General features: G+C 45.6%; 1 protein-coding gene across 1 annotated transcript in view; it reads right to left on the bottom strand.

Moving 5' to 3' along the window:
- The window catches only part of HSF2BP (heat shock transcription factor 2 binding protein), a 169,767-nt gene that overhangs the window by 154,868 nt on the left and 1,493 nt on the right, over positions 1–13,406 (bottom strand). Inside the window, exons 3-4 of the mRNA XM_004384865.2 lie at positions 12,426–12,576; positions 984–1,087 (exon numbers count right to left, since the gene is read on the bottom strand). Coding sequence (XP_004384922.1) covers positions 984–1,087; positions 12,426–12,576 — 255 coding nt within the window. The remainder of the gene's footprint in view (positions 1–983; positions 1,088–12,425; positions 12,577–13,406) is intronic.

Genomic DNA, 13,406 nt, shown 5'->3' with positions numbered 1-13,406 from the left:
GTTGTTAACCAATCTCATAAAACAATATGTGTACTACTGTTTCATGAGAAACTATTTGTTCTGTAAGCCTTCACCTGAAGTACAATTTAAAAAAAAAAAAAAAAAATACTTCTAAACCCAAAATGTTACCAGAAATGGAAGAATAAGTCTAGGTTTATGTAAGAGGAAATAATTTACACCATACAAAAAATAAATGTATCATTTTAAAGAAATATTATATAGTCTCCCCTAATATTAAAATAAAACACAACTGGTTGTTTCTAAAATATCAGTAAACAATCCCCGAGATTAACTACAAATGCTTCTGATTGAATATCTCTCCGATTATAAACCACTAGTTGCACTATATTTTTTTCAATATTCTTATTTTATTATGAATCTTTACTTTTTGGAATGACCTTTTAAACATAAAAATTGACAGTAAGTGACTAGTAAAAGGCATCAAGTAAATAATCACCACATTAAGTGGTTACAAAATACCATTGTTAGATGAATCTTAGAAACATTATGCTGAGCAAAGTCAGTCAGTCACAAAAGGGCAAATGCTGTATGATCTCCCTTACATAAAACATGCAAATATACAGAAACCAAAAATGATTAGTAGTTACCAGCGGTGGGAGGGAGGAGAGGGAGGCATGCTTAGGGGAACTGAGTTTATGTTGATGGTGATGGAATAATTTGGAAAGGGACAGCAATGGTGGTACAACATGAACAGTATAATCAATATTGCTGAATTATACATGTAGAAGTTGTTGAATTGGCATTTTGTTGTGTATATATTTTCACCACGATAAAAAAAAATCCAATTGTTCTACTATTTTCCAACTCATTCAGAATACATATATTTAAAAATACAATCTCTTAAGGCTTCAGGGCTAGAAATACTAAGACCTATGGTTTATTAAAAACAGCTGTAAGCCAGCCCCACTTTCGGACATGACATGAACCTGGAGTTTGGGGAACTCTGTCTGCAAGCCTCGTACCTTCTTCTCCCTCACGCTATCTGCCTGCATGGTCTCCAGGCGTGCTTTGAAGTGTTCGCAGTCCATTCTCAGCTGCTGTAATTCTTGCTCTTTGCTTTCCAGGCCTAGAAGGAAGAGAAGTAAAAATACTCAAGATATTTCAAACCACTAGTCTCTCCTAAGCATCTCTTTTGCCTGATCTTTTCTTAGTAAAACTGCACTGATCCCTCACAGTCCGCGAATAACCAATATCCTAGAAGCCAGGGTTTTCCTGTTCTCACCGGGTTCTAGCCCACTGCGGAAAGCACTTTTTTGCTGTTTTCTGTTTTGTGTTTCTAAGGCCACACTTTACTGCCAGACTTGTAATCAGGACTTTCAAAAAGTGCGTTATTTAAAGGACTGAAGGCAGGGCTGAGCGCCCGAATGTCTCATGGCACACACTTGTATCTTTTCCATAAAAAGCAGATGGCAGCACAGTGAGTCTTCGGTGCCAGCGCCGGCTGATTCACAAGCAAGTCCCACCAACTGGCGGACTGACTCAATGGAACAACTGCAGCAGCCTTCAGTGGGGGAGGGGAGCTGGGTGACCAAGACCAGAGAATGACCGAGTGCAGGGCGGGGGCTCCACCGTACTTCTTCTCCCCCCGCTCCCAGTCTCTCCTCTGATGATTCAAATTCATGTCAACAGATCTGAAATCAAAAGTATTATCAACTTAAAATATGTTATCATGCTGCAGAAATATTGATACTCAGAAAAATCAGAGATACATAATGCAAAATCTTAAGTGCAAGGATATCAAGGGGTGTGAAATCATCAGTTCTGATGCTGATGTATACCAAGATTTAACGGGGAATGCATGCGAAGAGTTAATGGTCTACCTTCGCTGATTATAGTAGCAATGCTTTAGCACCCCACCCATGGCCATCGAGTGGATTCCCCGTCATAGCGACCCTATAGGACAGAGTAGAACGGCCCCATAGGGTTGCCAAGGCTGTAAATCTTTACAGAAGCAGACTGCCACATCGTTCTCCCATGGAGCGGCTGGTGGGTTCAAACCACCAACATTTCAGTTAGCAGCCAAGCGCTTAACCACTGCGCCACCAGGGCACTTTTGCTTTATTTAGCACGCTGGCTCCAACTTGAGTGCGCATCAGCATCACCTGGAGGCCTTGTTAAAGCACAGATTGTGGGCCCCACCTGAGTTTCTGACTCAGTAGGTCTGGAGTTGGCCTGAAAATGCACATTTCTAACAAGTTCCCAGGTGACAGTGACAATGCTGGTTCCGGAACCCCAGCTCAAGCACTACTGCTCGAGGCCCACAGCGGGGTCTCATGTCACTAACGAAATGAAATGCAGACACAACACACAGCTAGTGACAGAGAGCAAGGGAACCCAGCCACGGGAATGTGAAAGGCAGGAAACGGGAGGGAAGCAGAAGGCAGCCGGTGCAAGTGTGAGAGGCTGGAAGAGCCGGCGTCTGGAAAATAGAGACTTACTCCACCCTAGAGGAGAAGAAGGTCACCGCACTTCCTCCAGTTCAGAGCAGACAAAAGAGAATGGGCGCGGCTCGGTAACCTTGGAGTCTGAGAGGGCAAGGGGAAGCCCAAAGGAGAAACCTGTGGGGACTGCTATCAGGGCCAGCGTCCCAAAGCTTGGGAGAAAGACACAGAGGAGCTGCTAAGCTTTCTGGAGCTCCTTTGCCCTACAAGTTAAGATTACAACCTAAGGGTAAATATTTGAACCAGTTAGAGATTATGAAATTGGCTGGCAAAGCTTCTCTACAAATATTTCTTAGAAACTAGGGTGAAGTAACTTTGGACTCTTTCTTTTCCCTTAAACTCAAGTTTTCTGCTCTTTCATGATGTACAATCCGTGACTTTTACTGGAATTCTTTACTTTGTCCCATTAACCCTGCATCCAAGAAACCAGCTCTCAGTCAAGTGCTATGCTGTGAAACACAACGCAGACGCCTATTTACAACAATGTTAAATGAAAATGTGTATTATTTGTAGATACATACACAAACATTGCAATTATGTGTGAAATACATACTGCAGATGGTCACAGACAAAAAGCAAGACAAAATGAAAAAAGGAACGAAGATAAAATTATTGGTGGTGTAAAACATTTTCCTTGCAGTTATAACTCTTACTCTATTTGTAAACCATATGTTACTTGAACATGGTAAAGAAGACAGGAAGTTACATCTCTACAGCCTTATGTGTAAAAACCTGTAGGAATTAATTCTGACCCCGTGGCCACAGAGACTCCTGAAATTCTCTCTCACTGTGGCAATTTCAGAGCCCCTCGCTCTATATAGCCATATATGACCTCAGCGCAGGTTACATAACAAAGGGACAGGGTTAAAACATCCCGATCTACAGCAGGCAGCTCCACAGACTTAGAATCGAAAACCCCTGACTGGTTCCAAGAAGCAGGCTCCCCTCCACAGTACGAGGCTGCTGCCTGGTGGCCAGATGAGGGTACTGCTGCCTCCTGGGAAACTCCCACTTCACATTTGCAACTTGGCCCCCTCCCAGCCCCCTGAAGCAACTGCACGGGGGTGGGTGGGAACCACTGCCGTTGAGTCCATTCCGATTCCTAGCAACCCTACACAACTGCGAGGGCAGAGGTTCTCATCCGTTTCGTTTTCGGATCCATCCCCATGCCTAGACCCATATATGGTAAAACTTCCTCTTCAGCCATTCCTTCTTTCCTTCTGCTAATCCTTGAACACAGAAAAGCACACAGCCACCTTGGTTATCTACATCTCTATTCTCCTGTGATGAATATATATTGTGTTTGCAATTTTAAAAAAAAGTGACAGAAAGAGTATGGACATCTGACTGACACATTATATGCAGTCGGGACACTACCTTACCCAGCCTCAGCATTAAGATCGGGCAGGGCTGCCACCAGCCTATATTTCCACTGCTCATCTTTTCAAAATGGAGAAGTAGCTGCAATTTAACTACGTGAGCTGAACGAAAGGGCGGCAAGGTCCAGACAGACTACCAACATATAGGAACAACACAAATCATAGACCATATAAGCATCTATCTTCTGAACATCTATCTAGCTTCTGTGGTTGTAATAACGTGACAATGCTGTGTTTCTAAATACTCAGGCAGGGTACAGCTATGAAGAGCAAGATTTCCAAAACATTAATCAAAGAAATTAAAACTAAACAAACAAAATCAATTTCTCAGAACTACATAACCTAGCATGGTTAGAATAAATGATCAGTGGTGTCACATTAATAGTAAAATATTTGTTTTTGATCAAAATAGCTCCGGAAAGAGTCTCAACTCCAAAATAAGGCTTTTTAACAGCCATTAACTTTTCCCTTCTTTTCATTCTCTAATCGGTTTAGAAAAGAACTAGAATAAGTTACTAATGGAGTCCATCTTTACTGTGGGCTGAGATTTGGATAATAATTTGGGGTCACCTCCTAGGATCACATCAGAACTTCCTATGCACATGACAACCAGCCCTACATGGGACCAGTCAGGCAGACAATGACAGCCCACCAACCAAAGGCATCCCTAATCACATGGGTTTCCCAAATCACACAGCCCATCTCCAGGATGACTCTGGATCCTTCAAGGTCCCCAGGAACTAAGAGGAGTGGGGTGAGAGCTCCCAAATTGAAGCACACCCAGGCCTGTGCCCACTCATAACCAAGGGTTCAAATACATTGCGTATTCTGAGTAATTCCGAGGTTCCTAGGAGGCGGTAATGTAGCTCTAACATCCATGCTGAGTGCGATTTTAGAGCCTAATAAATCCCCAGTAGCAGAGTGAGCAGTTTCCACACTGCGCCCTGGGGCAGTGCAGAACAGCGTTCTCCCCACACACTACAACTTCCACGGCCTAACAAGCCACGTGCTTGCCCCTCCCTGCACTTGGCTGAGAACACGCCTACCTAGGATACCACTGTAACCTGCATCTATGAAAACCCATTTCTCTTTCCTGAGTCCAACTCCTCCATAAAGCCTCCCTGATCATCCTCTTCCTCCTGGGGATGCCGATGGCCTTTCTACACTCACTGGCATCTAGGACTCATCTCCTTACACCGTAGTCTTTAGTACACCTCTTATCTTCTCTATTGTCATGTCCTTAAGGATCAGGACCATCTCATGAATGCTTCCCTTTGAGTAACTAGCAGAACTCTCAGGTCCAGGGTCCCATCTCGGGTCAAGATCCAAAGCTCGTGGAATCCTCTGTTCTTACCCACAACCCTGACCAGCCTGCCTCCTTTCCTTGTTTAAAGTTATGAGCATCTATTCTGTCTTGAGGTTCTGCTTCTCCAGGCTGGCTCTCTGTGGTGGGATGCAGGCTCCTGCAGCTCAAAGACAAATACAGGGTCCTTAAGGTGTTAAGGGTACAAACACTAATGAGTGTAGGGAATCAGAAGCTTACAAAATACTTACAGTCATAGATTCTGACCTATTAATCTGGCCTATCTTCTTAGATCTAACTGGCAGCCCCCAGTACAGTAAAAAGATTAGTGATCGCCAAGGGATGGGAAGGTGTCTCAATAGGTGAAGCAGAGCATTTTTAAACTGAAAAAAAAAAAAAAAAAACAGTTGCCACAGAGTCGATTCTGACTTCCTGGGTGGTGCAAATGGTTAATGCACTTGGCTACTAACTGAAAGTTTGGAGGTTCAAGTCCACCCAGAGGTACCTTGAAAGAAAGGCCTGGGTATCTACTTTCAAAAAAATCAACCACTGAAAACCCTATGGAGCACCGTTCTACTCTGACACACAGGAGGTCACCAGGACATTTTAGGGCAGTGAAACTATTCTGTATGACCCTGTAATGGTGAACACATGACATTATATACTTCTCATAACCCAGAGAACTTTACAGCAGAGTGAACCTTAAAGTATGCACATTTTAAGAATCATGGAGGATGTCGGGGGATCGAGAAAGGAACACAGACCGTGACAAGAGAATCTAACTCTATTACAAACGTACGGACCGATCTCACTGAAGGTAGCGAGGGGGAAAGGTGCCGTAAGGCAGTGGTGTCAGAAGTTAGCTCAGCTCAGGGCGTGGGACGAGAATCCAGATCATCAGCATCAGCACAAAGCTGATTCCTATGAGGTGGAGTTCGGACGTACCTTCACTCTCCAACCTTTTCACCAATTCTGACACCAACCGTCCCTCCCACGGCACTCTCTCCTTCTCTGTTGGGTTTGATAATTCGTTCTAGTGGCCACAAAGAACCCACAGACTATACTCACAGTTACGGGTTTATTAGGGAAGTAACAGGTTACAACTCAGGATCAGGATCAACTTGGAGATACAGGATACAGTTTGCCAATCAAGACAGCTTCCAACCAGGACGGCTCTCAGCTTTCTCGGCTGAGCCCGCAAGCGGGCCACACCTCTCAGCCAGGCTAGCGGGCCCTTCTCTAGGCCATGCTAGCCTCCTCTTGGCCTCTGCCCTGCTCAGGCAAGCACTACAGCTCTTTAGCTTGACCAACAAGTGCCCGGGGGCACCCAACTCCGCCAGCATGCCTTCTGCCCAAAGACACTCAGCCCTCTTGCTCCATGGGTCAGCAAGCCCACTACAGCCACCTCGCTCTACAGGCCGGGAAGCCCACTGCAATTGCCTCAAACCAGGCTCCTGGTTCTTGCTGCTCATACTGCTTGCACTATCTTGTATAGTCTCTCTACCATCTCACACCATCTCTACTGTTAGAGCTCTTTCTGCATCCTGGGTCTAGAAGGTTCTCAGCACAGGGACCCTGGGTCCACATTCTGCTCCAGGTTCTTCTTCTTGATGGTAGTGAGGTCCCCTTCGACCTCTGTGGGATTGGCTCTTTTATAAGCCTACTCCTCCTACCAAGACCACAAACTGACCAATCCCCTCAGGAGACCACAGGCACCTAATCTGCTTAGTAATCAACCAATCCTTGTAAGGGTTCACACCTTATCTGCATAGTAAACTGTCCAATCCCTTTGCAAGATTGTGTCCTAGTAAATCATCTTGGCAGAACCACAAACCCAGGACCAGGAAGGTCATATATAAAGAGAAACCCCTTGCACTGGAGGTGCTGACCTAAGTAACCTTAGAAATGAGTGGAGTCAGCAAGACTAAAGGCAAAAGGAACAGCACGTAACACTGTACTCTGGTTGATAAAGTTGTTTCTCATGGGGGTGTGGGTTAACAATTCAGATAGCCATACATGAGCTGGAGCCAACTTGATGGCAACTAACAATATCCTATGACACAGGCACCCCGTCCCCATTTTACAGAGAAGGAAATACCCTGAGACATCACTTAGTAAGCAGTAGACAGATGACTCCCTATACCTCTATGCTCCCACTGCGGATCCTAAAGAGCCATGACACCCTGTCCTCACTGCATCACAGAATTAATCATTTCTTCACGGTAATGTTGTAAGATGAGCCTCTCCCTCCCACCCCACCTACACAGTCAGTCTCACATCCTAAGGGAGCATATACAACCTTCCCTGATGACTCGCTATCATTAATTCTCCTTCGTCTTCCACCCTGTCCCTCAAATCTATGCTACACTCAGGTACAGAAATCATCCCCCTGAAAATGTAATTTTAATCGCTGTTTTGATGTCATTCCCATATGTAACTTCCAATTACCTCTCATCACAGATTAAAAATATCTAATCCATGGTCATTTTGTTTCCTAGGCCTGCTCACATTTACTATTCCCACCTCAGCTATACCCTAATCCTTCCTCCATATATCAAGCAAAAAACTAGCTTCTTAATCCCTTATCAGTTCTGCTCACTCCTATTTGCAGCTTTCATCCAAGCTGTCATCCTAGCCTCAAACGTCTTCCCCTTCTCCTTCTAATGAATCATACCTCTCTCCTTGATGCTCACCTATTCCCTAAAGATTCTCAGGCAACACCATCATCTGTATTATTCCAAACTCCAACATTTACCTAGCCCAGTTTCCCAAAGGTAGTTACTATGTTAGAGTCAGAATCCAGCCCCGTTCACTACTTGATACTTACCAACTGAAATTCTCTGGCCGGCTCACAAATTACTGTGCAGCCTGAGTCCCCCACCCCAAGCCATCCAAACCCATCTACACCTACACTAAAAGAAACCACTTCTCAGACAGGATCTATGGCTTCTCCACTCCTTCCCGGCCTGCACTCATTCGCACCTTTCGTTTGCCCTTCGGCTCCACTTAAGCTGGGTGGCACACACCAATCTCTAGAAGCAAAAGCTTTGCTACTAAAAGCGGAAAACCCTACTGGACCACAGGGTGAGGGAAACGTGGAAGAATCAACTCGTCAAATGTCTCTTGCTGCCACAGTGTCATCTTTGAATTTCCTCTGTGCTGGTCCATTCTTAGAGCCACGTCCCACGTGACTAGTCTGGGAAGACAGGCCCTGCGAAGGCCCAGGAAGGACCATCAGAGCTAGGCCTTATAGAAAGAAAAATGAGGAAATACTTGTTTTCCTTGGGTTTGCTCCATGTCACTGAAGTAGTAAGACCTCAAGAGCTGAAATTAGGGGAAAGGTACCTTCAGAAGCTTTCTCTTAGGCCAGTCCTCAACCCAGAAAAACCAAAGTCTTCAAGGTACAGCTCAAGTTCAAAGTTCCCAGTGAAGCCTCCTGAAAGCATCCCAGTCCACCTTGATCCTTCCTTTCTCTTAACAAGTTTCCTGGAGCACGTGTGTCAGCTTAATCGAGAAAGATGAGGGTGCAGAAGAGGGTGTAGGGTGCCACTTCAGGACCAGATACTCAGTAAAAAGGCCATCTCTGTGCCAGGCAGATTTATAACGTAAGGTGGTAACAGAACCATTTAGTCTAAAGGAGAAGTACAGGTGCTTTGAAATACTTAACAGGAAACTAGGACTTCTCTAGGCAGTCAAACAAGGCTCTTCGCAGGAACTAACACCCGGCCTGAGGCTGAGTACAACAGAAAGCCTTTAGGCCACAGCCCAGTTTTGTTTGTTTTTTGGGGCAGTAGTGGGTTTCGGTGGGTTTTTCAGCCTTTATCCTAAGAGCAAGGGGAAGCCATCGAAGACTTAAGCAGGGAAACGACCAATCAGACTGAATTGTTAAAATCACTCGGGTTATCGTGTGGAGAATGTCAGTCGGTGCACGTGGGCAGGGATTCAGGCAAAACATGATGGTGGCTGGGGCTCAGATGTGGCAGTGCAGACGGAGAAGCCCAATGGACTCAGGGGGCATCTACGAGGTAAATGCACAGGACTCACAGGTGGACAGGTGGGGAGAGCGACAAAGAAGAGGGAGGATACCAAGGAGGACTCCTAGGTCTGTAGCTGCGGGTGATGCTATCCACTGATGGGACTCTGAGGCGGGCCACTCAGGGGGGTTGGCGGGGGAGGAACAGATATGAGTCAGACATGAGAAAGTAAACATTAGCATGCTCTGAGACAGTGAAAATGTGTCCTGTCGTTTGTCAGGCTGGAAAGCAGACATAGACAGAGCCTCTAAAAAGGGAACAGGAAACAATATTTCTCCCAAAGACATAGGGCAGCTGTAAAATGTCATAATGACCCCTTCTGTGAGTGACTGCTGACTTCTTACTCGCTGAGAAAATGCATTCTCTAAAATCTTAGACTAACAGGAAGTTTGCTGTCTGAAATTATATCTGTAAGAAAGAAACATCCCACTCTTGCCTGGAGAATCTGAGACTTTGACACAGAGAAACAGCCTTGATTTTCAACTAGGTGCAGAGCTTCAAATACAGGATTTCCAGACACAAATGTTCCAGGTCCATCTGAACTTTGCAGTTTTCAAGGAAATGGGTCCTTGGTCCCCTCCAGAGTCAGGCCTGATGTTGACCCCTATATACACAGCTCTGCTTTGCTTTAAGCCCATCAAAATACTGCTTCCTTTACATTTCATCTAAACTCCCCCTTCCCCCAAGTCCATCATAACTCTTTTCTTTGTCTAGTGAGACACCCCACAGTCCTCTGCTGCGTGGTCTCCCTCACTGCAGTGAGCCAATAAACGTTTGTCAGATAACAGGTTTGTTCCTGATAAGCCGGTCTTAGGCTGATCAGGACAGACGTTTAGAATTTGAAATAACTGTGAACAAGCAAGAAATGCCAAGCAGGAGTTAGATACAGGGATCCTGAGCTTGGACAAGAGGTCTGGGCTAGAGATAGATCTAGGAAGCCACTGGCATGAAGGTGGTAATTGAAGCTACATGTATACCTCAGATTGCTTCAAGAGAGGACATGGGGTGAAGAGGGGGCGAGGCCTGAGCTGCAAGCAACCCCACTATTTGAAGGCTGGTGAATAGAGAGGTGAATCAGTAAAGGAGACTGAGAAGGAATGGCCAGCCAGATCTGCGGGAAGAGGTCACTGCATGGCCCAGGGAAGGTCGGAGCTGCCAGGCTGGACCTCCCGAATTCTGGCTTTGATCAGGTCACCAACAGATTGTTTGTGGCCCTCACTTTTGTAAGCAACACAGTCTGATCTTGGCAGAGGGACTGACCTCCAAGAGACTGACTGATGCTAAGCAGCTCATTGTGCTGTGATACGGTCATTGTTTTTGATTAGCTAACTTCACTGGACGATGGGAAGGAAGACAGAAGAACTGATGTGTTTCAGCTGTGGTGTTGGCAAAGCATACTGAATACACCGTGGACTGCCAGAATAATCAACAAATCAGTCTTAGACGAAATACAAACAGAATGCTCCTTTGAAGCAAGAATGGTGAGACTTTGACTTGCTTACTTTAAACACGTTATCAGGAAAGATCGATCACTAGAGAAGGATATCATGTTTGGTAAAGCTGACGGCCAATGAAATCTTCAATAAGGTGGAATGCCACAATAGTTTCAACAGCAGACTCAAACACAGCAACGATCATGAGGACTGCACACAACCAGACAATGTTTCGTTCTGTTGTACACAGGTTCCCACGAGCCAGAGTTGACGCAACAGCAACTAACAACAAGAAAGTCCTGAGACCCTGGTGTATTTTCCAGAATGCCAGTTTATTTGTTTACAGTGAGAAATACAACCAACCAGCAGGCTGACTTGTTCATGCTCAGTGGTCAGCACTTTCCTTCCCTGAGGGCAAACGCATGTGGAACGACAAAGTACTCTCAGAAGGTGGCTGGATGAGTGTGGAATTACAACTAGGGACCTAAGAAGCCCTGGAGCTACATGGGAACCAACGACCGGAGCACATCAGCTGAGGTCCCAAAGAGAACCAGAAATCAACCCAGATGTAAAGAGATCTTAATGAAAGGACTACAGAGGTGAGAACGGGGCAAAGAACCCACAAGGGATGGTGAGGCACCCAGGGATAAGCAACAGCTGAAGGAATGAAGGGAGAAAAGTTTCACTGGAGCCCAAGAGAGAAGGGACTGTGGAGGCAGCCACGAGGTAGGAGACACAGCTGTGGAGGGTTGCAGCTGCCACCAGAGAAGAGCAGCACAGCAGGAAAGGAGCAGGAGGAAATACCCCAACCTCTCTCCTCCCACTGATGCCTCCACTGTGAGCCCAAGTGGCTGGCAGCCAGCCAACCAACACGGAAACCAGAGGCATAGTCTGCAGGGGCCTGCCTCCCAGAGCACATCACGGGGCACAGAAGGGGAGTCTGGCTCTCTGGACTTCAAAGAGAACATGAACAGGCCATGGTGCTGCAGTGACAGTGAGCATTTCTCTTCTAAGTGGCTGTGTTTGCCCCATTGCCGAGGGGTATTTGCATAAACCAGAAATCTGTATTCTTGAGTCAGGGTATCTTCTTGTCTGGACTAGTGCTAAACCACTAACTGGGCCCCTAAATGCACATTTTCTAGAGGCCACACAGCCATGGCTAACAGTCAGATGCAGGGCGGTGAATTAGCCTTCATCACTGAAGGGTGATTAATTCAGTGCAATTAGGCAAGTGCTGAATCAGTCCTGGAGTATCTCCAGGAACTTGAATTGGCTCCTAGGCTGATATCTGACATAATGGCTTAGCTCAAATTGCAAACGTCTGAATGGACAAGTCCTACCTAGCCTGACCTTAAATCAGGGCTAGAGATGGACCCATCCATCAACCTAGACACAAGTGAAGACATGCCCAGCTGTCTCTACAGACATTCAACTCCAAGAAAGGTTTCTATATGGCAAGACCTTTAACTTACACAAGTAAAGGTTAGATTTTTAGGGTAGAGCTATTCAATTATCGAAAGTATAAAATTCTTCTGCCAAGTAACAGAGGTGAAGAAAAAGAGAAGCTGGCAAAAGATACTCCAGGAAGCTGGGAACCCTTCCTCCAAAACCAACTCATGTACATCTAAGTTACTCATTTAAGGGCACCTCCCTTTTTTCTGTATTATCTGACTTACACATAATTACACAGCCTATAATAGTATGTTAAAATCTGTTTACAATTATTTTATAATTATTTATGTAAAATGGTACTATAGCTGCTGGAACCAATTGATGCCACCACCAATGGCTGCTAAAAATGGAGTAAGACTCACTTTCTTCTACAATCTTTAACTTCTGGAAGCTTTCCAGTACCTCCCCATTTAGTATTCTGGGTAAGAAGTCCCGTATTTGCATCACTTCAGTTGTCAGCCGTTCCAGGTCCTTCTTTCTGACTTTAACAAATTCTTCCTTTGTTCCCACGTGCTAAAAGAACAAGCAGACCTTAAGATTATTTTCTCTTCATATAACTAAAATCAGTCACCCAAATCAACTTGCTTCCTTTTAATTGTTCACAATTGTCTCGAAAGAACGTCTTTTCTAACGTGTCCTTTGCTACATATGTATACTGCGTTTTGAGAGCTGAAGCCCAAACCTTCAAGATGGGAGCCAGAAATGGGGGGAAAAGTAGTGCACGCAAGAGCCCTAGTCCTGAAAGCCAAAGGAAACGCCACAACTTTTTCTTAGCACTTCAGAACCCAGTTAATCAGAACAAAGGAAATCACCTTTACTGGGTTCCTCCTAGGGGCACCAAGCCCTTTGCTGGTCATCTCATTTAACATTCACCACAACCTGTCTAGGTTGTCCAGCAGGAAACTGAGGCACAGAGGGCACAGGTAGCAATGTAGCAAGTCAACACGCTTCGTTTTAATTGCTCACAATCTTTTCCAAAGAACATCTTCTCTAATGCGTCCTTACTAAGGGGCGGAGCCAAGGTTTGATTCCTCTTTGGAGCCAAAGTCCAAGCACTTTGTCCTCACCACGTGCAATGGAAGCACCCCACGAAGACCGGATGCTCTCTAAACCTTACACTAAACTCTGAAACAAGAGACCAGGGCCTTCAGATGAGAACTGGGCTTCCAGGTGGCACAAAGAGAATACTCATTCGGTTCACTCTCCCAACTCCATCTTCACTTTATTCAACCTCTCGCCCCCAATCTCCTGGTTCCCACCCCCTACCCCCCACCAAGACTTGCACTCGTGTTCGTCTGGGAGGCGGAGACCTCCAGGGCCTCACTGGACAGTCACGGCACGCC

This window comes from Trichechus manatus, unplaced genomic scaffold, assembly GCF_000243295.1.
Source record: "Trichechus manatus latirostris isolate Lorelei unplaced genomic scaffold, TriManLat1.0 scaffold00128, whole genome shotgun sequence".
NCBI lineage: Eukaryota > Metazoa > Chordata > Mammalia > Sirenia > Trichechidae > Trichechus > Trichechus manatus.
The sequence above is the reverse complement of the archived record's forward strand: the minus strand, read 5'-3'. Positions and strand labels throughout refer to the sequence as shown.